The sequence below is a fragment of the Podarcis filfolensis genome (assembly GCF_964270895.1).
Source record: "Podarcis filfolensis genome assembly, chromosome: 5".
Classification (NCBI taxonomy): domain Eukaryota; kingdom Metazoa; phylum Chordata; class Lepidosauria; order Squamata; family Lacertidae; genus Podarcis; species Podarcis filfolensis.
The window spans coordinates 34,192,996-34,220,300 of record NC_139608.1 but is presented as its reverse complement, the minus strand read 5'-3'; the positions used below and the strand labels follow the sequence as shown (position 1 = coordinate 34,220,300).

Genomic DNA, 27,305 nt, shown 5'->3' with positions numbered 1-27,305 from the left:
GGAGTGTGGCCCAAGAACCACACTCACCCTACGCCATCCTCCATGCTGGTGGTAGGTGTAGCCACCCCATATTTTCTCAGGCACCCACAAACACACACACACACACACACACACACACACACACACGAAGGGCACAGTTCCCCTCTCTTGGTTGATCCATACAAATCAGCTGAGAAGACTTCTCATCCCTTCTCCACTCATCAGATTCCTCTGGTGGCCAGAGAGGGCACTACTTGCATCTCCATCAGGGTCTGGGCTCTACCAAACCCAGTATCCTGTCTATTCCCCCTCACCCATTTTGTCATCATCACCGAAACTGGTGGGATTTTTGGGGGTGAGGGGGAATCAGGACTTCAGTCTGAAAATTAGCCTCCTCTGCTTTCTTTCATACATTCATGAAATAAGAGCAACCAGATAAAACTGAATTCTGTATATTTGTTCATAACAAATCTTGGAAAGGATCGTTTTCAAAAATAAAGCATTGATACATTTTACCTGTGGCTTTGCACCACCAGGATCTTATGCCAGTTCTACATGATTAATAATAAAAAAGCTCCTCCTAATTTCAATTAACTTTACTAATTTACAGTGCAACCATCATAGCAATGCCTTATTAGCACTGACTTTGAATAAAAATCCATTACGTTACCAAAGAGCCAGAGAGTCTTATTGTACCACTGCAAGCGGAAAGGAGAAGATAGGAATTTCTGGATAAATAGCATTTCCAGTTATGTTTGACAGATGTATGTTTATCCATGAAGCACAACTGTAGGAAAATAAATCCAGGAAGGAAGACTAAAAGCAGCATGCAAAACCCATATCGTTCTATCACTAAGATCTTCAGTAAAGCAACATTCATAGCCAATACAGCAGGGGTGGGAAATGTGTGGCACTCCAGATGTTTCTCCAACTCCCATCAGCCCCAGCCAGAATGGCCAATTGTCAGTGAAGAAGGGCCAGCAACACCTGGAACGCACACAGGTTCCCCATTCCGGCAAAACATGATCAGAACCATTGGATCTTATTGTGACAATGATATTGTTTATCCCAAAACATAAGCTTTGTTGTGGAGTCCAATTGCCTCCCCTGTATTGGACAGAAGTGCTTAGCTTTTCTTCTTCTTTTTTAAAGTACTCTAAAGGTGCATAACCCTTTGGATTGCTTCCCTGATATACAACTTAAAAATAGTTCTAAGGATCCAGCTCTTCAAAGCTGCCCTTTATCATCTGGAACAAAGCACTGTAATCTTATCTTTGCAACCTGCCACAATCACAGGTTTTCCAGATAAGTGGTCTAGTAATAGGCAACAAAATACCTACTTGATCTGAGCCTAAGATCACCAGTTGCTGCTAGATGAAAGAGTTACTGGTTTTTCTCTTCTGCAACTTGTTTTATTTTAATCTTAGACTAGATTAATACATATCTCATACAACAAACTACAGCAAATAAAAAAGGCTGAATATGATCATTATACTTGTCCCAAAACATCACTAAAAAACCCTTCTCATTTATTCAGAAATCTGTTCGACATATTTAGTTGCACTCTCCTATAGTACAGCGTACAGGGCTCCGGAATGGATCCCGGACGCTCAGTGAGGTACCACTGTATGTTAATTTGACCACAGTGACAATAGACCAAGTTTTTTCAATCCATTCAAACAAGCAGGGGCTATACACTTCTTCCAAGTGTTCTCTATAACTTGGAGGGAAGCTTCTGTATCAACGGTACTCTATCCAATTGAATATAATTTGACAGGTGCTCTTCTAACGATGTCACAAAACTATCTATCCTGATCCCCTCTAGGGGCCCTCATAATTGCAAATTATTCTTTCTTAGTTCATGAGTTATTTCCTCATACTTAGCTGTATTCATTTCTACATCTATCGCTAATACTCTATTCCTTGTTTATGATTCTCTAGGTACATTTTCTAATTCTGTTTGTGCTTTTTCCATATTTGCCATTTTTATTGTATGTTTCCATTCTATTATCAATTATTCCACCTTTTTCTCCCACCCTAAAGTTTTATTAGCCATCACTTCTAATTGTTCTTATATTTTAATATCATGATTTCTCTTTTTTAATCCAATTCAGACATAGAAACATTCTGAGTTTTATCTTTAACAGCAACCCAAATTTCTTATTTTCTGTCCTTTAAATTTTGTCCTTCTTATACTCTTTCTTCCAAAAGGGTCACTTCTTTTGTGTACAGCTTATGATTATTGTCTATTGTGACCCTGTTTCTCTCTGGTGATCCCATTTGGACCTTCTCTTTCTTTCCCTTTAGCCTTCCAAGGACCCAGTGGCGTAGCGTGGGGGGTGCAGGGGGGGCCGGTCGCACCGGGCACAACATCTGGGGGGTTAGGGTTAGGGGGCGCAAATCCACGGGTTAGGGGGCGCAAATCCACGGGTTAGGGGGCGCAAATCCACGGGTTAGGGGGCGCAAATCCACGGGTTAGGGGGCGCAAATTACTTGCCTTGCCCCGGGTGCTGACAACCCACGCTACGCCACTGCAAGGACCTATATTCTGTTATTTTAATTCATTTTTCCTGATACTCCATTCACATTTAGGGGCTTCATACATATCATATGTGTGTGTTATTACTGTAAGCACTGTTCTCTTATAAACCAGGTATATTTTTCTTATTAGGACACTCTCACCCCCAGTACTTATCTCTATCTTATGCTTGAACTTCTGCTACCACTATCTCAATTAATTCTCAAATATCTCAGTCATTTTCTGCATCATATGCATTTATTAGATAGTTCATCCTTCAAATCCACCCACCATCCATTTCAGTTCAATCCAATTATAATTTGTATCCCCATCAACATAATTTATTCCAATCATAGTTCTTACAAGTCATTACATTGCCAAAATTCATTAGGTAAATCAACTTATGTATTTCTTCAATAATCACGATTTAATTCTTCGCTTGATTCAGTTTTGAATTAGTTTCACGATAATTGGTTCAGTTGCCAAATTAAGCCAAGCAATCCTGCCTGTGTGTTCTTATCATAAACATATTACTATATATGGCTCAACTCATTTAGCTACCTAGTGCTCAAACTGTGTTGCAGTTTGTCTTTTTTCTTAATTTTCCTTACAGAGTGCGGCTGCTCCTTCCATCCTCTTAGCTAAGCCGAGTCTACTTTGCTGCTTGCCAAAGGGGCCTGCCAAAGTTCCTCTAGTGGTGGCAACAGAGGTCTCTGCACCTTGGGGGCTCCTCAACTTTTATAGGTGAGGTCCTGATATATCTTGCCCTCATTTGGGTCAAAATCTCGCTCCTCGTCCCTCAAATTTGTGGAACCAGGGAAACTTCCACAGTGGCAGAAGACTACTCAGAGTAGTTGGGCAGGAGTTGCTGGTGTGAACCTAGTTGTCCTCCCTTTCCCTCCATTCCCAGCTTCTCCTGGCAGCTGTTCAGCTGTTGATATGCCCACCAGGTCTCAGTGTATCTCGCCTATGTCTTGTTCAAAACCTCAGCCCTCCTCCCTCAGGCCTCTTCCACAATTTATTAATTCATTGGCAACTGCTTAAGATGAGGGCTTAAGGTATGGTGACATTGATATTTATCAATTATTTTCAACTGAATGTAATGCAAACCCACTCTCTCAGGTTCGTAATCATAATGTTAATCTACTAGTAAATATTTGTGCTCTTCATTTTTCACATAAGATGCTTTTGTTGGTCTAAGTAGTAAAAGAAAATGTTTCGTTCTGGTTTACTTTGTTTCATTTCTGCTTCTATTTAAAATTCTGAGCAGAATCTGCTCCTACTCACCTGCCCCATCCATTGCTCGTGAATCACTGGGCCCTGCATCAGTTTGCTGAAACATGAAGACAGGGACCTGGAGGTCTCCATCTGTTGGTGGTAATTCTATCCATGCAAATGTATAAAAACGGACAGCACACAAGAGAAGCCATTAAAGTAGACAGATAGTCCCAGGTTGGAGACTTACGTTCAGAAGACGACGGAGGAGAAATCTCCCCACTAGGAATAAGTCCTATATACTTTCCTCCAGTATGGAGGAAAAACCAGAGTGAATACTTTGATTCTAAGAATGTTGTAGTCAAAAGACCAGAGAAAGACTAGGGAAGGCAAATCCTGATAGACAGCAATGAAAGGTAGGGTTGCTTAAACAGGAATTTAGCAGCACCTGTACTTTACGGTGCAGATTTGGTAATGCAGGCTGTCTACGCACCAAACACTGAAAACACATTCCTCCTCTCAAATATACCCGGAAGCTGTAGTTTACATCCTACAATTCCCAGCATCCTTAACAAAATATACTTCCCCAAGTTTGGGGGGGGATACTTTCTATGTGCTTTAAATGTATGGTTCGCATGCAGCCCAGTCAAGTGTTGTAATGATGATCAAGCGCTGGGCTGCTGCTATACAGATTCTCTAAACATCTGGTGCTAAGATAGCATCATGTCTTTCCGGACACTCAGAGCCAAAACTGACTTGAGAGGTGAGGGATCTGTGATCAGGTTTCCTAAAGGTTAAAAAGCAAAACATAAAAATTAGCCACCAGTGACTAATTTTGATCAAAGAAATGGCACTAGGAAACAGATTTTTTCCCCCAGGCAATTTTCCAGATCTAAATACTCCTCTATGTATATGTGTATATATGTATATGTGTGTGTATGTGTATATACACACACACACCTCAAAGCTACTATTCTGGAAGCAGAAAACAATGGTGTGTATTAAAATTCACTTGGTAAGTATCTCTAAATTCTTCCATTCCCTTGACTTTGCCAGGCCACCCTTGTAACCTTCCATCATCATGTGAGTCCTTCCTGTAGTGGCTTTGTAGAAAGTAGCCACATTTGCATAAGACAAGAACTTTAGCTTAGTAAGCCATATCATGCATGAACTGTGTACTAATGCACGCTGTGCTACTGCTCCAGCTCTGCTACTCCCATGATCTGAACTGGTAAACAAGACAGGAAGAGGATATCTTAGCATTGCTTCTGAACACAGAGTTGCCATTTGTTTTGCCCTAACAAACCAGGATGTGTAAACCAACAACAAGCCATAGTTTAAGGCTGGCTAGTGAGCCTGGCTTGCTAGAGAGAAGCAAAACATGATCACAGGTTGAGATGTAACAGTAAGGGCTCCTCCAGATATTCTATTTACTGAGCCTTCATCTGCATTTGCTTGCACAAAGCTTACATGGAAGATAGATTATATCCTGCCTTTGTTGAGCATTTGTTTCTATTTGCTTGTGGAGCCATTATATGACAAAAAGCGTTCATCCTGCTTTGCTTGTCTAGTGTCCCATTAATCATTCACTCATCCCACACTTTTCAATATATTTCCCAGTCCCTTTCCAAACCACAAGAAGTCTGATCCTTTCTTAAAATAGATTTGTTATACTAAGGTGACAGAGTGCTTTAATCCACTTGAATTGTACAAACCTAAAGTTACAGTATGCACTTGACTCTTATGCTATCCCCTTCCTGGTTTGCTTACCTGCTCTTGCCAGGGGAGGAGCAGAGCGGAAGTGATTGCTTATTAAAGCAAGAAGTTAAAAATTAGCACACCAAGAAGAGATTGACAAATTTCCTTAAAGTTTCACAGAACTTGAGAATCAAATTACGTTTTTAAAAAGGATAATAACTATAAAGTGCTTTACAGAATGATCTAATTAGGATGATTATTGTTGCCACTTACAGTGGTACCTTGGTTCTCAAACGGCTTGGCTCCCGAACAAATCAGCTCCCAAATACCGCAAACCCGGAAAAAAGTGAGTAAGTGTTGTGGTTTGCGAACGTTTTTCGGAAGCCGAACGTACAACATGGCTTCTGCTTGACTGCAGGAAGTTCCTGCAGCCAATCGGAAGCCGTACCTTGGTTTTTGAACAGTTTCAGGAGTCGAACGGACTCCCGGAATGGATTAAGTTCGAGAACCAAGGTACCGCTGTACTATAAAAACATTCCTTGTAACCTCATAGGTAAACAGTTGACTTTCATGAAATTTTGGTGACAATCTAGCAGCCTTTGGAGGATTTGTTTTAAAGTGAAAGAATCAATCAACAGCCAATGAAAATGAGAAGGCCATCAGTAAAACCTATCAGTGAGTTCACTCTCTCCACACCATGCATAGTTTAGTCCTAAAAACCCGAAACCCTTCCATCAGTTCCAGAGCACGGTGTTGGATCCAGATTAGCAGAATTAAATCTCATAGAAATTAATGAGGCTAGTTTTCTTAATTTCCATGGGAACTAAATGCAACTAACTTTACCTCGATCCCAATCATAAAGTTCAGGCTTTCCCCACAAATCTCAATCCTTAACAAATATATCCCAGTATACAATGTTGTTGTAGGTAAGTCAGTCCCTGCACCTTCAGAATAACTCTGTTTCATGGTGATGTTCTGAAGAGTAGCTGTCAAGAATTGGGCCATTCATCTACCAAAGGCCAGTTATTGCTGAGGAACATCCAAGCAGTGTTAATCGATCAGATATCCCATTACCCAAGATTCAGCAGGTAAGTATAGCAGATTCAATGAATTTTTCAATCAAGAGATTTTGGGCAACTAGACTTACGTTATACACTCATGACATAAGCCTGAATTCCAAGGCCCTTGCCTTATTGATGAGCAATCGAGATTAAATGTCAGAGACACCTGAATTTAAATCATAGTTCAGAAGATAAAAGTTTTAATCGCTTGTCCTGATGGGATAAAGGTTTTTCCAGAGATAGCAAAAGTAAGTGCACAGCACATCTGGCCTATGACAGAATTATAACTTTGACAGAATGCTGCTGTGCAGAGAAAGTGCCTCATCTCTATAAAATATACTTTTCATTTTTAAAAAGAGCTAAGTAGGACAATCAAGCATATGAAACGTTCTATAAAAATAAGAAGATCTGATAGATAAACCACAGAGAGTCTGCTCAGCCAAAATCCAGCGCAGCTCAGAGATAATACAAGGAGGAAGTTACAATAGGGGAGATGACAACAAATATTAGATAAATTGAAATTTAGGATGATTTGTATCAGTTACCGTAATTCAAAGTATATTAATTCAAAAGGCTTTGTGTACTATGCTATGGATACATGTGCTGTGGGAGGGGGGAGTTGATTTTTAAAATAAAAATAAGTCATAATTTACAAGCTTTCTAAGTGACTGAAAAAAATGTGCCATTTCTTTGAAGATTGGCTTAAAAATTTATCATGCTATCCGTCCAGAATTCCTGCTGTTGTCTCTTGCCATATCTGCAAGTGCTACCCTGAGGCCTTCTTTTTAAAAGTCTTTATCAAGCCTTTATAGCATCTGAGTAAATAATCTCACCCACCAAGTATTGTGTCCAGGCTCTGGGCATATCAATAAAATCCATGTCACCCCAGCAAATCAATATTGCTACATGTTAATTATACATTCCCTGCAAAAACCAATTATCACTCACCATATTCGTATTAGTGCATTACCGGGGTGGGGTGGGTTTACAAACATACGGCCCACAAGAACTTCTGCACCAACAGAACAGAACAAATAGGACATCCAGCTTCCCAAGACAAAAGACTTCACTTCTCCACAGGAGTTTTGAGTTAAGCTCAGGCAACAGTATGATCCATTTAATTTCTGAATCCAACAGGAAAAAATCTATAAATAAGAAGTAGCATCATAATATAAAATATACCCTATTGTTTATTAATGACCTCAGTTTACATAACTAAATCATCAGATCTGAACTATCTGTGGTGCACAGACTGCAATTAATTCACACCCTCATTTATCAGCCAGCGATATTAGATTTGCAAATGTGCTGTCCAGATGTTAATGCAAGGCACCTACATTAAAAAAAACTGATAAAAAACGAACTTTCTAACATATTGGTTGGAAAAATATTGCTCACTTGGTACAATGTGTTTAACACAAAGGTAAGCATTCTGAACTGAGCATTTATTTCCTCCCAACAGCCATTTTAGCCTCATAAATATCCTGTGAGGCACATCACCCAAGAGCCTCATTTAAGTATATTGTATTTAATTATGGGGTATCAGAGTTTTTAGGGGGTTAACCAGGCTGGGATAGCTGGGATAGCAGGCTTGTTGGTTTTTGAATGTCTGATGTAGATTTTTTTCAATTTCGTTGTTCTGTATGGGACTATGACAATAAAGATTATTGTATCGTAAACCAACACCACCCAGAGAGTTTCAGAGTGGAGCAGGCATTTTGAACCTGTAATCCTGAAAACACAGGGATTTTAAACCCGTGGTTCCTGAATTGTGATGGAGTTGCTAGACCAGAATGCTTCTGAGCCCAGGCCTGAGGCAGACAAGATGGCTCCCCCTCTCCATTCCACATACAGAAGGTGACTGGACTGGCAATTGGATTCTGTGGACAGAATCTTGTTCTCCAGCAGTTGGAGGGAAGCTGCTAAGCTTAAGGGCCATATTGCACACATTTCTTCAAGGGAAGTGAATGGCTTGGGGGCCCTCTGCCTCCGGTCTCTGCTTCTTGAGCTGGTTGTCTCACTCTGCCTAATAGCTTGGGCCAGGCCTGCTCCGAATGCTCAGACCCCAAGATACAGTAAACAGAGTGTTGTATCCAGTGGTTGCCCTTCCCCTGGAGAAAGATAGACATTGGATAATATCCAGTCTGAAAGGAATGTACAAAAAGGTGATATGCAGCAGTCTGATTCCTATTGTTCTAGGACCAATCAGACTGCGGCATTCTGAATCCTATTGTTCTAGGACCAATCAGTCTGCTGCATTCTGAATCCTATTGTTCTAGGACCAATGAGACAGCTGCATTTTGGATCCTATTCAGCTCAGTACATAACAGTTGTGTGACTTGTTTGGCCCCACCGGGTGCTGGCACCACAGGGGGCACCACAACAATGGTATTGAATGGAGCAGAAGAGGCAGGGGTGCCAATTGTAAAGTCACACAGGGTACCATGGAAATTTGAGAGCCCCAAATCCACCACTACCCGGAGAGTCCAAGAATGTGTCTAAACCCTGAAACTTCAAGCCAGTTCCTGAGATCTAGAAAACTTAATGTTAAACTAACCTTCCTTTTAATTTAGATCAAAGGCATTTGAAATACATAACATTTGTTTGCCAAGACACCCTTGAAAACAGTTGCCATTTGCATTCTCACCAGCTTCTTCTAGGCCAGAGCCACACACCCTTAATATGCTCTCAGCATAACTGGGCACATTTTGAGAGATAGGCAATTCTGTGGCTTCATAGGATCAAGATCACATGGGACCATTTGGACCTATCAGGGGAGGGGAACCTGTGGCGCTCCAGATGTTACTGTATTGCTACTCCAATCGCCCACAACCACTGGCAACGCTGACTGGGACTTAGTTGGAGTTCAACAACATCTGAAAAGCCACAGGTTCCCTCACCTTTCCTTTTATATAGATGAATATGCATCTTATTAAGAATGTCATCAATAAGAACAGAACATTTCCAAATAAATGGATTTGCAACATTTCACATTCTGGCAACCCTTCTCCAAGCATCAGAATACAGTAGGGTGCATTATATCATACAGTCCAATATCCTCATCTCTCCACAGGAAAGAATGTGGAGGTTATTAGACAATTACTTAGGCAGACATAATTGGCTTATTCCAGCTGAAGATCTGGCTCCTGACTCTACACAGCTTTGAGATATTAAAAAATTATTTAAAAACAAAAAAAGATTAGCACAAGACAAGTTCTAGGCAGGCCTGCAAATATGCATAGCAGATTTTTCCAAGGCAGTGCTCTATTTTCTGCAGATTCTCTGATTCTTATAACATCATTTCACCCCCTACTGAGCACCTTCATTCGTCATAAGATTTATTCCCTTCTACTTCTCTGCTATTCCCCACCCCCACCCGCATTGCTGTGGGTGGGAAGAACTGTGCGTACTGTTTTCTACTTTACCCACCCTCAATTTCTCCTTGCAACAAGCTTCTTGCTGCGTGAGCATATTAATGTTGCCATATTTGCAGGAAAATGTTTACAGCATGAGCTTTCAGTTTGAAAACAATGGGCCCCGTTTAAACTCTTGTGAAATCAATAGGAAGTTTGTGTACCACATTTGTTGCTAAGTTAATGGCGTGGCCTTGTCATTATGTCCTTCAGTTGTCTTCCCATCATTTCTTGACTGAGGGCCAACCTAAATGTTACAAGGCAGATGCGTGCCAGTCATCCCACATGCATCTTTTTTATAAAAAAAAACCCAAAAGCTGCCGCCGACTGCTTCTATTTGCAATGGAGGAACTGCTTAGCCCTTCCTCTCCCCACAGACAAAATCCCACATCCACCCCACAGATGAAAAAGCATACAGGCACCTATCGCATTGCACCTTTAATAAATCCGTAGGTGCAGTTAGGAATATGCAGGCGCTTTCATGTTTTAATCAATATATACTTTTGATTTCTTTATGCAGCCCATCAAGATAAAATTCATATATACTCCTGAAGACTCCTATTGGGATTTGAGAAACTGCTTAAAAATGTAAGGCAGACCCTGTTAGATCAGGTCAAAGGCAGGGAAGTTTCCATCAGTTTCTTGACGTGGTCTATCAATATAAGATTCATACATGCTTCATAGCAAGGGGGGAAACCCCACGACCACCACCAAATTAAGAACTTACAGAAAGGGTTTCAGACTCAATTAAGAAGGCATAGGATAAAAGGCACGGCTGCCTAACAAATATTAAGAGCATGGGAAACACTTAATGCGCAGTGCTGGGGATCAATATCACCTTTTCGTACATTCCTTCCTATCCTTAATTAAAGAGCATGTCAGCCAAAGTTTAAAAGCATATTAACTTTTCACATCTGTAGCTGTTTGTTGTTTTCTGGGAAAGAAGCTTGTTATTTTCAAGGGAGTAGCATGCCTCTAACGAGGCAGGAAGAAAACAAGATTCCTCTGAAAAGCCTCAACATTTGTAAAGCATGGAAGACTGGCCAACCATAACTGTTGAAAAGGTTCACGGATAGGTTCCCGCTTGCACCACGGCTGTACCCAGAAAAGGGTGGAAGATCAAATACCCGCAGAGCAGAATCAGGTTTTTGTGTGAAAAAAGGTGAACAAAGAACAGTAGCTTGTGAACCAGATAAGTTGTGCAGAAGAGGAAATCCGAGCACGTCTAGCTTGTCATGCCAGCTATGGCTGATGGCATTCCTTCTTCGACACAGCTATTAAAGGTGCATCTATTTGACCTGCTTTTTCACCTGGCTACCCTAATTCAGCCCATGCTTCACACCACAAACTTCACAGAGCACTAATCCAGCCACCATCACAGATAACCCTCAAACAGGTTCCAAATTCCACCACAGCCATAAAGGCTGACCACTGTGGTACAAGGCGGACCCAGCCATAAGCGCATCCATAATAAGGGACAATGTCTGATTATTATTAATTATTATTATTATTATTATCTTGAAAAAATAGAGTTAGGGAGACCAGGATAAGGGAGGCTTAGCAAGCACACTCCCACCTCTGCCTTCAGAACACAGCCCTTATTTTCCAGTGTTTTCTCTACAATATTTGGAGCAGTGCAACAAAACAGAAACAAATGGATTCTCCCCTCCCCACCTCCAATAACCTACTAAGAGTTCCTTTATTTCTGTAACCACAGGAAAAACGTGACACTCTATAGTGGTTTTTAAAAGCCTAGCGTAATTCAGAGTTCTGCTGTCTCTCCAGCTTCTGCAAAACAGAAAGCCACAGTAGGTGGGTCCTTTCTGGGGGGTCTGAAGCATATGGGGACTTCTTATTTCACGAGCGCCATCCAAAAGAATTGTGAAGTGGCAGACAGGAAGAGAAGCGAGTAGGAAAGCTGGCTCCTGACTGATATTCATCTGCCAAAGGAAGCAGCGCACATCTTGGTCTCCGTTTGGGGGGGGGGGGGAGAAAGAAAGACTTCTTTTTGCACATTAATTTTTGGAGACTGAAAACAGCAACTGTGATCATCACCATCAATTCATGTAGTGCCATCAACAGGCATGGGTGATTTACAGAGCACAAGAGGACATGTTTCTGCCCAAAAGACTATAATGTGACACAGGGGAGAGAAAAAGAGGAATGAGGATGGGGGGTGAGAGTAAATAGGGAAGCCACATTTGCTGTCTATGCATTTGCACAGGTGTAAGTGGGACGCGGGTGGCGCTGTGGGTTAAACCACAGAGCCTAGGACTTGCCGATCAGAAGGTCGGCTTTTCAAATCCCTGCAACGGGGTGAGCTCCTGTTGCTCGGTCCCTGCTCCTGCCAACCTAGCAGTTCGAAAGCATGTGAAAGTGCAAGTAGATAAATAGGTACTGCTCCAGCGGGAAGGTAAACGGTGTTTCCGTGCGCTGCTCTGGTTCGCCAGAAGCGGCTTAGTCATGCTGGTCACATGACCCGGAAGCTGTACACCGGCTCCCTCAGCCAATAAAGCGAGATGAGCGCCGCAACCCCAGAGTCAGTCACGACTAGACCTAATGGTCAGGGGTCCCTTTACCCTTTACCTTAAGTACATATTGGAGGCACTATGTTAGGGTGGCTCTCTTCTGGTCCTCCAGAGGTTACTGGACTCATCGGAAGGAGTACAGGACTCTGTCTTACATCTGGAGGCACTAAGGATTCAATTTGGTACTTATTGCCCCTGAGGCAGATACCCTATGGCCCATCCCCCAGCCAGCATGGTCAATAGCCAGAGATGGTAGGAGTTACAGTCCAGCAACATCTGCAGGGTCCCAGTGAGTCACCTCTGGACAATAAAAGGCTCCATAGAAAATGTGGGTTTTAAAGAGGGATTGGAAGCACGTAAGACAAACGGCATTAAGCAAGTGTGTGTGTGTGTGTGTGTTCTAGAGGGTAGGCCCAAGCCAAAGGAGCCACAAAAGGTCAGAGTCCTTTGGACAGCTGAGGAGGGAAGAGCTGAAGGAGTGGAGGTCAGCAGAGAGATATGAGAGCAGATAAATATGACATGGTTTCAGAGGCCTTTGAAAAGAAGGACGAGGAGTGCTGGATGCATTAGGAGATGAGAACAGAGATTTAAAGAGAGGTGTCATATGGTCAGAGTTATCAGAGAGGTGGATGGTTTTGACAGCAGAAAGCTAGAGAAAGATGGGGGGCATCACGCAGTAGTCAGGGCAAGAGAGGAAGAGGGCATGAACCAGAGTTTTTGCAGAAGAGACAGAGAGGAAAGGCTGTGTATTTGTTGTGCTGCAAAGTTAAGGAGAAGCAACATGGCCTTGGCAACAGAAGCACGGTAGATAATGGAATCAAGGGCAGTTATCATGTTTTGAGGGACAAACAGCCAACTTCTTAAGTCAGGGAGCAGTGGGAGGTAGAGAGAAGTATATGCTTTTAACTGCCGGTATTTGTCAGCAGTGTATTTATAAACTTAGCATTTGTATGTCGATCAATATACCTGAAGCAAATCTGAAGCAGCCTCTTTAATCTTGAGTTATAAAGTAACTTTTCCTGTAAAGTTTCCTGTAAGGTCAACAAAGTGTAAAACCTCCTAATCCCAGTGGTTATTCCAGGGCAAACAGAAAGGCACTCTGCATATGCTCAAAGGCATTGTGTCATTTTCCCATCACGTATTCCCGGGCTGAGACATGATTGGCATCATAAAAGGGCTAATATATAAAATAAATGCCTACAACAATGCTGCCAGAAACGGGGGGGGGGGAGCGGGGAGAAAGGAAAAATAACTCAAGACATACTATAAAAGCAGCATTCTAGCCCTGCATACTTTTCATTACAGGATTTAAGAATCCCTCTGAGACACTTTGACAAAAACACTAAAAGTGCAATCCTATGCATGTCTGCTCAGAAGTAAGCCCACTCAGTTCAATGGAAGTTATGCTATGTACATATTAGTAGCTTAAAATGCAATGAGAAATTGGTCAGGTAGCCTCAGGGGCTAGAAGTGCTTTTTACCAACTGTGACTGGTTTGGCAAATATGCCTATTCCTGGACCGGGAAAGCCTGGTCTGTGTTGGTTACTTTAAGACTGTATGTAGGCTTCCTTTGCACTTGATCTGGAAGCTGCAGTTAGTGCAGAATGCTGCAGCATGATCGCTGACTGGTGTGAGGCCTTGTCAGCATATAACACCTGTGCTTAGAGGTCTGCCCTGGTTGTCGATTTGCCACTGGGCCAGGTTCAAGGTTTTACTATTTGTATATAAAGCCCTCAACAACTGGGGACCAGTTCATGAGATCACTTTACCCCACCATGTGTTCGCTTGACCGCTTTGATCGGCAGAATTGGTGCTACTTCAGCTGCCGCATAATACCCATTCTGGCATCTGAAAGAAATTGGTCATTTAGTGTGGCAGTACCTACACTTTGCAACTCCCTGCCTTTTGAGCTCAAGCCGGCACTTTCACTTTACTATTTTCAGCGCCCGTTAAAAGCATTATTGTTTAGATGAGCCTACCCAGATGCTGGGATAATTTTAATTTGTTTTAGTATTTTATATTTTGTATGTTTTAAGGTAGGGTTGTAAAATTCCTCTGGATTTTATTGTGCTATATTTTTGTAAACTGTTTTGAAGTGTGTTTTTTGTTTTTCACAATCAAGCAGTGTATACATTTTATGAAAGAAAAAAAGAAAACAAAAATGCCAAGACTTTGGGTGGAAAGAAGCAGAAGTCCCAGCAAAGGAAGAATGGATACAAAAACTTATGGCATATGCAGAAACGGCGAAACTTACCAGAAGAATAAGAAATCAAGATAACAAACATTTTATAAAAGAATGGAAATGGCTTAATGAATATATTTACAGATAAATTGCAAACAGATAAAAACATTGGCAGGATTATTGTAATAACCTGCAGTTTCATAAGAGTATATATTTAAAGTACATAATAAAATGACCATATTAATGAATTGGGATATGCAGAAGATATTTTTAAATTTTTTTTTGAAGGAACCACATAAAGAGGGGGAAGGAAGTCAAACTCTGAAATGTTAAATTGATTGTAAAATTAATGAACTGTATAAACTTGAAATGTGTAAATAAAAACTTTTTTAAAAAAATAAGACTTTGGGTGGTGACACTTGTTGTTCAACATAGGCAAGCACAAAACAAACAACATGCAAATAGAAGACCAATATAACACAATGAAAGAGGTTGCATTAGGGAACAAAAAAGACTATAACATTAATTGGTTTGTGGGGCTCTCAGTGGCATCTTGTCCAGCAAAAGGAAAAAGGATGTACAAAGCCACAATTTTTATATTTACTGGAGAGATGGAGGCAGAACGAGAGGTCAAGGATATGCATTAGCACTCCCCTCAAGATGTCCACCTCATGTTTCCAGCACTGTGCTTAATGTATCTTATTCTCTCCAAGGAGCACAAAGCACTATTTCAGCCTTTTAAAGGAAAAGACCAAAATTACACAGGAGAGACACAATTGCATCTCGCAATGTCTTTTTTTTAAAAAAAAAACCAAGAAAACTTTGAAGCAGTGATAGGGTTCTCTCCTTAACCCAGGAATCGGCAAACTAAGGTCCGCAGGCTGGATCAGGCCCAATAGCCTTCAGGATCCACCCCGCGGACTGTCCGTGGATCGGCGTGGAGATTCTGTTCGTTCAGGCTGTGCCATTTCCCTCCCTGCGCCATTCCATTCCCCCCCCCTCTTCCTGGTTTCTCCCCGCCCTGCCTAGAGGAGGAAGGGGGCTGGGCTGAGCTGGCTGAGCGCCATTTTTCGCGCCACTCATCTTCCCTCCGCCATCGCTGCTGCCACCCTGGTGCTCCTGTGGGCCAGAGAGCGGAGCGAACGAGCTCTCTCTGCCTATCTACAAGAAGCAGCAGCAGCGGTGAGGGTGGTGATGGCAGCAGCCCCAGGGAAGGTGAGTGCAGCGGCTGGGGCTGGGGCGAGGACTACTTGCCCCCCTCGCCTCTTCTTCCAGCTCCACACACCCCCTGGTGCCCCTTCTCTAGTCCACCACAAGGTCTGAGGGACAGTGGACCTGCCCGCAGTAAAAAAAAATTTACTAATCCCTGGCTTAACCCTTTGCTCCCTGTACCATTCACCTTCAGTCCTCACTGTTGTCAGGAGGTCCACGCAGAGCTACAGGTACCTGTATTTCCCCACCATCCATGGGTCAAATAGCAGCCAGGGAGGGTCCAATTTTGTTCAGGAATACTGCAAGGAAGGAAAGCTTAAAACAATCCCCTGCCCCCAACACTACCACCACTCCCTGAATACAAATACTTCAATCCAACTTGAAGCCTCCTGTCATGACTGCTTTAAATTGAAAAACTTGAAATGTGGAGAAATCTAGTCATTGATCACTTGCATCATTTGGCATGAGGGTTAGACTCAGAGATAATGATTCACACAAGTCCAGCAAGCAAACTTGATATTGGATATCAGAACATCAACTTCCTGCAAGCTAAAGTAGAAGTCTCATTACTGCACCACAGTGTGTTGGTTGACATTATCCAAGGCACAGGTGTACAGGCGCTGATCAGAATAAGAGTCTCAGCACACATAACATTAACAGCAACAGACTGCAAATTTGCCCCTTTGCTCTGGTTGCCTCCCCCTCAACATGCTTGAGAAGACAGAAACGTTTCCACAATTCTATCAGAATATATCTCTAATTGTCACTAAATTTCAAGGCTCTTAGGTAAGAAGTTGCCACAGAAGACAAATGGTCTGCTCAAGTCAATATATCCAGCCCAAGACAATAGCAAGCAACAGATGCTTCAGAGTAGAAAAGGCAAAGCGAGTATTTTAATCATGTGTCGAACACCTTAATGACTTCCTGAACTAGAGCAATTTGGGTGGGGTGGAGAATACATCTTATGAGCATTCGGACAATAACATTTTGAGAAAAGGCAGCCTTCCATGACCCCACTAGTGAGCCCAGCATAAAAAGTTGGTTGCAGGAGTGTCACAGGTACCTATTGGATAGTACCTGTGACATCTCAGTGAAGAGCATTTCCCTTCCCCTCTAGTCACTATCAGACCATTTAAAAGATTTTGAGCACTGCACAGAAGTACTCGAGCATGAAGGGCTTATGCAATCCTACAAAACGAAAAGGATATGACAGTAGGGCTGCAATCCTATACTCACTCACCTGGGAGAAAGCTTAATTGAAAACAATGGAACTTGGGTGGCATAGATAGCTTTACCGTGCAGTCCTATTCTCTCACTCTGGAAACCATGTCCCACCATTCTGTGAGGGACTGTGCATGCATGTGTGAGAGTGAGTGTGCCATGCACACATATTTAGAAGCTATCTCCATCCCCCTCGCTTCTGCATTGGGCTGCATCTAGTCCAGTTCATGCTTTCTGCACCATATTTATGCGAGAGTGACCCCAAAACTACCACCTATCTCATGTCCAGGAACAGAGCAATCCTACAGTAAGTTGACTACCCCTTTGCATTGGTGGAATAAAGTACCATACAACATATTGTCCAGTCTCTGCTGAAGAAAGCAACACCTGCTAAATGAAGGGGGCCAGGGGAGGGAAGCAAAACTTCCCCAGGGGTCACTGTTAATTGAAGTATTAAAAAGTTCTTTCATATAAGAAACTTTGGGATGGGATGGGGGAGGCCATTCCTGTCTTCAGATTCCACTCCCATAAAATAAATTTAAGAAGAGAGGGAATAATACACTAATGAATAGTACATGACGCAGTATAAATTTCAGCAAAAGCTGTGTTTGATATATGTACAGACAATTACTGTAGTGAAAGGCAGAGCTGCTACTTTTAATTACAAGAAAAGTTTCCTTTTGACTTCCCTGCAAAATGTGCTTTATTGTGGTCCACCTGTGACCGAACTAAAACTGATGCTATAAAATTTTTTCCACTTTGCATGAGTCTTGCAACAAAGTGGTCTGGGTTAAATTCTTTCTTGGCGTAGCTCCAAGAACTTGGTAGGCTTGCACCTAGAGATCTTTTGCATCTGCACTTTCTAAACTGCCTGTTAGGAGAGATATTCTCTCTCTCTCTCTCTCTCTCTTCTTGGACCAAATGATCCCGGCAATCTAATTTGCGGCTGCAATAGATTCATTTTTCTATGCCTGGTGAAGAGATTTGCTAACAACCTGGCTCTGGGCACAGAGACTGACCAGCGCAGTGCTTGGCTACAATAGGAGCTATATTAAGTTCCTAGGAAGTACAGAACAGGGAGCAGACAGATGGGGTACATATTCAGTTAGACTGCTATTGTGCCTCTGGCTTGAGTCACCCTCCCTCCCATTAACCTGATTTACAGGAAGACTATTTTTCATTTCTGTGAGTTCTGGACAATACTCAAATTATTGGAGGGAAGTGTGAGGGGGGTCGGCTTTAATGAAATCAGCATGCCCTACAACACAGCATGCCCTACAACATCCTCCGCCCAACAGACACATTTTAGCCAAATTGTGCTCCCCGGTAGCCTTATACAACACAGCAGCTAAGGGGGTTGGGAGTTTCCTGCCTAAGCCTTGCCTACATTCCCATAGGGCCAAATACAGGAAAGCCCTGTGTTGTTGTACATTTAGAACTCAATACAACAGCAAGCCAGCATTTCCAGGGTGCTGCTCTGAACAGGCAGCGTTCATGGAATTGTAGAGCTGGAAGGGACCCGAGGGTCATCTAGTCCAACCCCCTGCGATGTAGGAATCTCAGCTGAAGCATCAATGAAGGCTTTGATGGCCTGCACATTTGGGGCAGCGGCCCATGGCACAGAGCCACAGAAGGGGCCACTGGATGGACCAGCTGGTCTGAAAGCTAGCAGCCCCCAAAAGGTTTGGCAGGGTCCGCTTTGTGCCACACAAACCATCCCATCTCACTCAGACTTAAAAGGAAAGTGGTGCAATGGAACGGCCACTCCTCTGCCCCGACTCCAAAGTAGACAAAAGTGAGTGGTGGCTGCATGGAGCATTCATCTCTGGCTACAATCATTCACCCACCAACTCACTTTGGAAGCTCTGCCACCCCGGTCAGGAAATGCAGGTGAGCCAGAAGAAGTGGCACTGGGCCCAGCCTTGGCCCACTTACCCTCTCTCTTCCAGGATCCATGGTGGGGGGGTGTAGGCCTTGCAGGAGCAGCTACTGTCTCCACTCACTTCTCTGGGTAGGGCTGGACTGATACATTGCTGGGGGGTTGGGTTAAATGACCCTTTGGTTCCTTCCAATTCTATGAAAAACCTCACGCCCACTGGGTCACCCTCTAAGGTGGCACAGGCAGGCCTAACCCCTGCCCACCTGCCACAGCACCAGACAGAGTGTAGGTGAGCAAGCGAGAAGTTGGGTCCTCATGCAAGAAACATCTGCCTGGTTCTCCTGTCCACTCACCAGTGCACAACCTTCCCTAGCAGGCTGCCACTAACAAGGGAGCAGGTAAGAGATTTCCAGAGAAGGAGGCAGGTGGCAGTTAGTTCTTGAAGCCATTGCTGGCCTCATCCAACCCTGCAGGAGCAGAATGGTGGAGAAGACAGGGCAAATGATGGTTGCAAAGAGCAGCAATGCACTACTTCTTTTCACCAGCCTGCTGTCTCCCTCGGAGGTTTAACTTAGAACTCTTTCTCTCCTTGGTCAACAGGGTGGGAATGATTGAGCCTAGCAGGGTCATCCCGAGTGAGTGAGTGAGTGAGTCACTGCCTCCACTTGGTAGCACAGCGGTGAGGACTCAACTTGCTGTATCCAGTCCCCACCACTGCACACCCAGAAGTAAACAAGCAAAAAATGAGGTACCTTGCACAAATTCCCTGCTTTTACTCTCTGTACAGACGCGGGTGGTGCTGTGGTCTAAACCATTGAGCCTAGGGCTTGCCGATCAGAAGGTCAGCGGTTTAAATCCCCGCGACAGGGTGAGCTTCTGTTGCTCGGTCCCTGCTCCTGCCAACCTAGCAGTTCAAAAGCACGTCAAGTGCAAGTAGATAAATAGATACCACTCCAGCGGGAAGGTAAACGGCGTTTCCAAGTGATGCTCTGGTTTCGCCAGAAGCGGCTTAGTCATGCTGGCCACATGACCGGGAAAAACTGTCTGCAGACAAACGTCGGCTCCCTCGGCCAGTAAAGCGGGATGAGCGCCGCAACCCCAGAGTCATTCTTAACTGTCAGGGGTCCTTTACCTTTACCCCCGGGTTGTGTGCATACCCTACATTTAAAGCACATCCACCCACCCATCCAAAAATCGTGGGAACTGTAGCTGACCCCCCACTGTACTATAATTCCCAACACCCATACAAACTACAGTTCCCAAGGTTCTTGGGGACAGACACCTGCACTCTCTCAGTCTCTCGGTCTCTATCTCTCTGCGGTGCCACAGCTCTCAATCCTGCCCCTCCCACCAGCAATCAGCCAGCCACCTCTGCCCACCTGCTTGCCCTCATGTTCTTATCAGTACGAGGATTGTGTTGGAGGGGTGTGCATCCCAACAGACGGGTCACCAAGAGCCCCCAGTCCCCACCACCCACAACCTCCAGGGTCAAAGTGGGGGGGAATCAGAAGAATTTCCAGGGAATTGCCACGACCTCCTCTCTAAGCGATGCGTCCGGTCAACAGCTCAGCCTGAGCAAACCAAGTTGCAGCAGACGTTCGGAGCAGCCCCGGGGGCCGTTCTGCCCATTGACCGCTCCTTCAGCTGCCGCCGCGTCCATTTCAACTCTCTCGGCTTCCCCCACCCGCTCTAGCACCTCTTCCCGAGCCGCCTTGCTCTGTCAAAAGGCGGCTCTTGTTACCATTCCCAGGTGCCCTAAACAGGGCAAGGAACCGGGGTTAAGCGCGTCACAACCCCCACCCCCACGGGGAAGCCTCGGGAGACCGCTGGTCTAAAGGGGAAGCGTGTGTGGGTACTGACCGGCTGTGGGAACATCGGGCACCAGCTTGAGGGGGCCGATCTGGCGGATCTGAAACGCCGTCCTCACTTCGTGGCAGCTGGGATTCTTGACTCCGGAGACCCCGCCGCACAGCCCGGCCGCCGCCGTCGCCAGCAGCAGGAGCCCGAAGCGTCGCCGGCACAAGAAGACCCCAGGGCTCCTGTCACCGGCCATTTCCACATTCCCCACCAGGGACGGAGATAAGCCAGGGACGCCCAGCACGTCCCCAGAAAAAGTCAATCGGAACCAACACTGGGTGGACGCGCGCGGGGTGGGGAGAAAAGGAATCGGGTGGAAATGGGTGGCACCGCCGCCGCCGAGCAAGCTATGAGCAAAGTTGCACTGGGCAAAGTTGCGAGTTGAGGGAGGCGGGTGGGCGGTGGAGTGAGATTTAAAAGGAAGGAGCCCCGCTGGAGACGGTGCGCTGCGCGCTGCCTGCCGAACGCGGAGAGCGGCAACGTTCCAGCCTCCGAACGCTGAGAGCCTGCGAACGTGGGGGTTTCCCTTTCCTTTCCCCACTCGGCGTTCGAACCGTGGAACGCTCGCAAAGGCGGTCCAGCCTGGGGAAAACGCTAACGTTCGAAACGTGCCCTCCTCCTCCTCTTCGTCCTCCAAGCGGCTCTACCTCCAATGAACGCGTCTGGCGGGAGGTGGTCGTGGTCCTGGCGGCCCAGCCCTCCTCGCACAGTAGGGTATGTCTGTGAAAAGGGGGAGAGGCAGATCTCGCTCATTGGCTTGTTGCTATAATTAGGCTCCTTTAAATAAATAAATAATCCCCACTTTAAGGAGAGAGAGAGAGGAAAAAAAAATTGAGGAAATCTCCTTTAAAGCCGCACACTGACACAGCAAGATCCCGTGCGTGCAAAGTCGCCGAGGAACGACACTCCGCTGTAACGCGGGGGGGGGGGGTGCGGGGGGGGGAAAGAGGTTTATATACAGTAGTTGGGTGCCAGGGAACTTTTCCAAGGACTGCGGGACAGGCTTTGCACTAGCTGTGAGCCGTAGCCCGTGAACGGAAGTCCCAGCATCAGATTATATATTGCGGGGGATCCGATTTTTGAAAAGTGCGACCCAGTTAGGTGCACATGCGTGACTTTTCAAAGAAAAGACCTAAATCGCGCCGTGGGAGGTTGCGTCAAGTTTGTGCACGTGTGCCGTCTTCGGCTTTGAAACGGCTTGGGTGTCACATCGGCTTCTGTGGGTTGTAACAGCAGCTTGCTTTGCAAAATATGTCCTTTCTCTCCATGCCTGGAAAAGCTCCAGTGATGCCAATATATATAGGGAAAGCTGTTGTCAAAGAAAGCAAGAAACCCTAAAGAATGAAAACAAACCTGGCCGTCCTAGATTATTAAGTCTACAAGACACGTTCTTCAGGGAGACATCGCTGAAGAAAGCAAATGCTTCCATGCAACTGCACTTCCGAACAGAATAATTGACAATGCAGCTAGATCAGACTAACGCCCTATTTAATCCAGAATCGCGTTTCCCTTGGTGACAAGCAGATGCCTATGGGAAGCCCACAACAGGACAGGAGAGCAAAAGTTTCTCCCCTCCCCATTGTCCTCCAGTTACTGGTATTCAGAGGCATGCCAACTCTGATCATAAGTAGTAGCTGCATCTTCCATGCTGCAAGATTCATGCGCTGAGCAGGGAGCTGGACAAGGTCCCTTCTAACTCTGAAAAATCCTACAATTCCATGCTTACTCAGAAATATGACTCACTGTATTCTCTGGAACTTACCCCCACATCAGCAGGCGTAATATTGCTGCCTTATGCACGCACCCAAACACGCCATTAGGGTTGCCACCTTTTTATTTTTAGCAAAGATCATGTGCCTTTTAACAGCTGCTCAAGAGGCATAATTCAACAGGTGTATCTTTTCCTGAGCTGAAGTAGTGATGAAAAAAGCTTCACATGTTGAATTTCTGCCATATGTGCATCTATTAAGACTTGGGAGCTCTGCCACGGGCAGGGGGCTGGATGGAGGAAGAAAAAACTTCAGTGCACACCAATCATATGCAGAGCTTAATTTGAAGCAGGGCTCGGCTCCTGTCATTATTTTCAGTACAGTACCAGAAAGCAGCAAAACTGCTGCTTTTTAACAACGAAGCAGCCACCACCAACCTGGTGCCCCTCAGGTGCTGTTGGACTACAACTCCCATCAGCCCCAGCCAGCACAGCATCTGACCCTGATGAAATTATGCTAGAATTGTTCAGGATCAGAAATAGTCCTAAGAAAGAGCAATTTCCATGGTCTTTCTTGAACTTAACCATGCCATGGTCTACAGATAATAAACAAAAAGCACAGGCTGTCATGCTAGTCAATTTAGTGGGTGGAGAAAGAGCTTGAAAATCCAGAATAAGATGATGCCCTTACTAAGACCAATGAAAAAGCTCCAGAATACCGATCCAGCTTCTAACATCTGGTAGGATGTAAAACAAAAAGGTGGGGGAGAAGAGACAAGAAGCAGGGAGTGGGACAGTTCCTTCCCAAGTCTGCAGTTTATAACGATCTTGTGCTGGAATGCAGGAGGAGCTTTGCAAACATAATTGGATTAGCTGCTCAAGTGTAAAACAGGTTGTAAAATGTATCTAGGGCTAAACGGACCAAAAAGGTATTTAAAGGGGGGGGGGCATCTCATCAATATTTTTAGAATATATACAATATACTTTGTTGCTGTTTTTTTTTAGAATGTAAACAAGAATGTAGCAGAGAATCATAGTTTTGTAGAATTGGAAGGGGCCCATCTATAAACCATTGTTTGCCACCAATCAGGGGGAGACAGCCAGGGCCAACCCAATGCATTTCACTGCCTGAGGTGAAAGGGAGAATGGCAACCCCTACCATTCCACATACAAAAAGCCGGACAGGCTTGCTTATTAATGTTACTTTAACACTGGAGATGGGCACTGGCGGACAAAGCTGGGGGTGGGGGGAGCGGCCGACCCTGGGTGCCACATCTAGGGGGGTGACAACCCCCCCATGAGGATCTTCACAACAGCGCTCCTCCCACACCGGGCATCTCGTGCACCCCTGGTGGGCGTTGTGCGCACCCACCGATCCTGCTTCCTTCCTTTCCCCTTCCCTTCCTCCTCCGTTATTTACTCACCTGTCTCCTTCCTGTCCTCTCCCCTGCTTGCCTACCTGTGAGCGCCCGGGTGGTGCGCCACTGCTGGCAAGCCTCCCAGGACACTCGAAGGCAGGCAGGCAGGCAGGGAAGAGGATGGGAAGGAGGCAGGCAAGTAAATAATGGAGGGGGGAGAGAAGAGGAGAGGAAGGAAGCAGGATTGGTGGGTGCGCAAGGCTCCCTCCATGCCCTGCGCCCCCGCTCCCTTCAGCAGTGTCCCCACCCTGGGCAGTGCGGGCATATGCTCCACCACTGGTAATGGGATAGCATTCTTCAAGGACACCAAGCTAGTTTAGGTGGCATGGGACAGCTTGAATAAAGCACACAGCTCTGTTTCTGATAACTCATCACCCCTCCCAGCATTTGCCACCTGAGGCAGCCAACTCACTCCACCCAACTGTAGAGCCACCCTGGAAATGACGCACGATCAGGTCAGTTTTCACCTCCAGAATCCATTGCATGCCCTAATTTCAGCATGTTGCTGTGAGGCTATGGGAAGACAGCTTTATAAGCCGTGGTGATGTTCTGATTTTTGAACAATTCTATCTCTGTCTGGAAATTCTATGCTCCCCAGCTTGCCTATGTAAACTCAGCTGTGATTGAAAACTCTTTGTATAAATGCAAATGTGCCTCAGGGAAGCAGTACTGATAAGCAGAGAATAGGTTTGACTGTCTCTCTTCTTGCCCTGGACATGAGAAGGCCACGTAGTGAGCATGTTCTGGGATTTCATAATAAAACTATTGGCTAGGTAATCCCAGTGTTCAAAGGGCTTGGCTGCTATTTCTTGGTTCAAACTCTGAGAGGTGAAAAATAAGCAAACACTAAGTCTCTGTATGAAGCCATGCTACTGCTGGTGTTGGAGCTGTGAGAGGCTTCTGGAAAGATATCTGAGAGAAGAAACAGAAAAACAAGCAAAATAGCTCATATCGAAAGTCCAGTGCGCACGGCAAACTCCTGTAGAAACAGCCTTATCTGATCTGTCTCTCATCCCAGTAATGCTTACTGATGCTTAGCACCAGAGTATTTGCCATCAGTGGAAGAATTTTTGCCCTCCCACCAGAAACATTTGGTAAGGGCCAAAATTCCTCCAGAGTTTTCTGAGAATTTATTTTTTACTCTATATATTTATTTGTTCAGCTTTGATACCACCTTTCATCAAATCAAAATCCCAGGATAGTTTACCTCCCCCAACCCACAAAAGGGTGAACCATGTGGCCAAATATTACCCACCATTGTTTTGTGGTGGCTGCCACAGTGTGAAGGACGCAAAATGATGGCCAGTTCCACTTCCTGTGGCAACAAGAGCAGCAAAGTGGGGAGGGAAGGACGTGCAATTACGAAGGAGCCCTGTCACAAGAAACACCTCCCTCTGGATAATATTTAGTGGGTAGAGGTGATAAATGCTGTATTGCAGAACATCTGGGGAAGGCTCAAGGAGAGGGTTCCTTCAAATACAGGGCTGTCCACTCTCAAGTAAGACACATGACCATCCTTTCTTGGCCCATGTTGATACATCTGCCCATTAGATGCCTTCAGCTTCTCGAAACACACAGGCCAATCAATTTCCTGGCAAAACATCAACAGTGTAAGATGACTGCTTTTATATATATATTAAAAAATCCATTGTCTCCAAGAAATAACTACCACCTGTAGTAGCAAAGGAATATTAGTAATGTCAGTTCCTCTCAGTCATGTAAACCTTGTAGTGCATTTACTGTCAGTTCCCACCAAGTGAAACATCATAATTAAGTCCTGCTGGCCATGAAATCTATTTCTGTACCGGTTGTAGTTTGAGGTTGTCTATAAGCCTCTAGTTATAAAACACAGTCCTGCGCCTAAAATGATACACCAATAAAGCACATGATTGAGTGACTCCTATTTATAGTCATTAACACCACCAGTCAAGTATTTACAGTGGCCAAGTAAGTTATCTGCACTTTTATTAAGCCTTCCTGATTCAGCTGGCTTTACATTCTTAACATTTTGCAAAAAAAAAAAAAAAAGAGTAGTTAACTGTTATTTAAATGTGGCCCTCAATAAGCTCAGAGCTGCTAATCATACTTTAAAAGGGATGCCATATACGATTATCTAGAGAGGGCACTGAAAGTGGCTTTAATGGTGCAGTCCTGGGCATGACTACTCACAGACCCTCCAAGCGTCCCTATTTTCCAGGGACGTCCCTGATTTAGAGAAGCTGTCCTGCTTTCTGATTTGATCCTGGAATGTCTCCGTTTTCCTTAGGGTGTCCCTATTTTCACTGGAGAAATGTTGGAGGGTATGGAGTTATCCGACCCCCCAAGCCATCTGAAGGCAATCCTGCCTAGGGAACTTTTTTTTAAAAAAATGTTTAATGTTTTACTATGTTTTTATGTATGTTGGAAGCTGCCCAGAGTGGTTGGGGAAACTGAGTAAGATGTGTGGGATATAAATAGTTAAATTATGGAATGAGACGTCCCTATTTTCATTGGAGAAATGTTGGAGGTTATGTATACAGCAGTAAGTCCCATACAGTTCACTGTAACCTACTCCCTTGTACACATATAGGATTTTAACCTAAAAGTGCTACATGATATGTATTTTTGGTACTTGGTAATTTCTTCTTCTGTTATTAGAATAGCCAGGTGGAAGGGGAAGACAGACCTCCTGCATCTCTAATAGCATAGGCCAGGCTTCCTCAACCTTGGCCTTCCAGATGTTTTTGGCCTACAACTCCCATGATCCCTAGCTAGTAGGACCAGTGGTCAGGGATGATGGGAATTGTAGTCTCAAAACATCTGGAGGGCCGAGGTTGAGGAAGCCTGGCATAGGCTGTCATGCTAGTCACTTTAGTGGGTGGGGAGGAGGAAGAGCTCCAAAATCCAGAATAAGGCGATTCCCTTACTAAGACAAATGAAAATGTTCCAGAATACTGATCCAGCTTCTAACATCTGGTAGGATGTAAAACAAAAAGGTGGGGGGGGGAGAGAGAGAGACAAGAAACAGGGAGTGGGGCAGTTCCTTCCCAAGTCTGCAGTTTCTAACCATCTTGTGCTGGAATGCAGGAGGAGTTTTGCAAACATAATTGGATTAGCTGCTCAAGTGTAAAACAGGTTGTAAAATCTAGGGCTAAACGGACAAGAAAAGTAATTAAAAAAAAGGCATGTCACCAATATTTTTAGAATATATACAGTCTATACACATTTTTGGAATATAAACAAGAATAGGGGATTTTTTCAACAGGTGTAGCTTGTGAGGTGAGCCACACCTGTTGAAAAAAATCCTCTTCCAACTGTTAAAGCGGAAGGAACCCTGCCTTCTACTTGGCACCCTATTTTTTCTAGTTATTGTTTGAACTTTGTAGCCCTCTATAAAACTTTAATAAATAGGCATTTGAAAATATTATCTGAAAAT

General features: G+C 44.5%; 1 protein-coding gene across 2 annotated transcripts in view; it reads right to left on the bottom strand.

The window, feature by feature from the left end:
* LOC310762565 (glypican-5-like) overlaps window positions 1–22,430 on the bottom strand; it is a 389,042-nt gene extending 366,612 nt beyond the window's left edge. For both annotated transcript variants that reach the window (XM_083613806.1, XM_083613807.1), the window contains exon 1: window positions 20,768–22,430. In XM_083613806.1, the coding sequence (XP_083469932.1) occupies window positions 20,768–20,960 (193 nt within the window). In that variant the 5' untranslated portion in view covers window positions 20,961–22,430. The remainder of the gene's footprint in view (window positions 1–20,767) is intronic.
* Window positions 22,431–27,305: the final 4,875 nt, after the last annotated feature.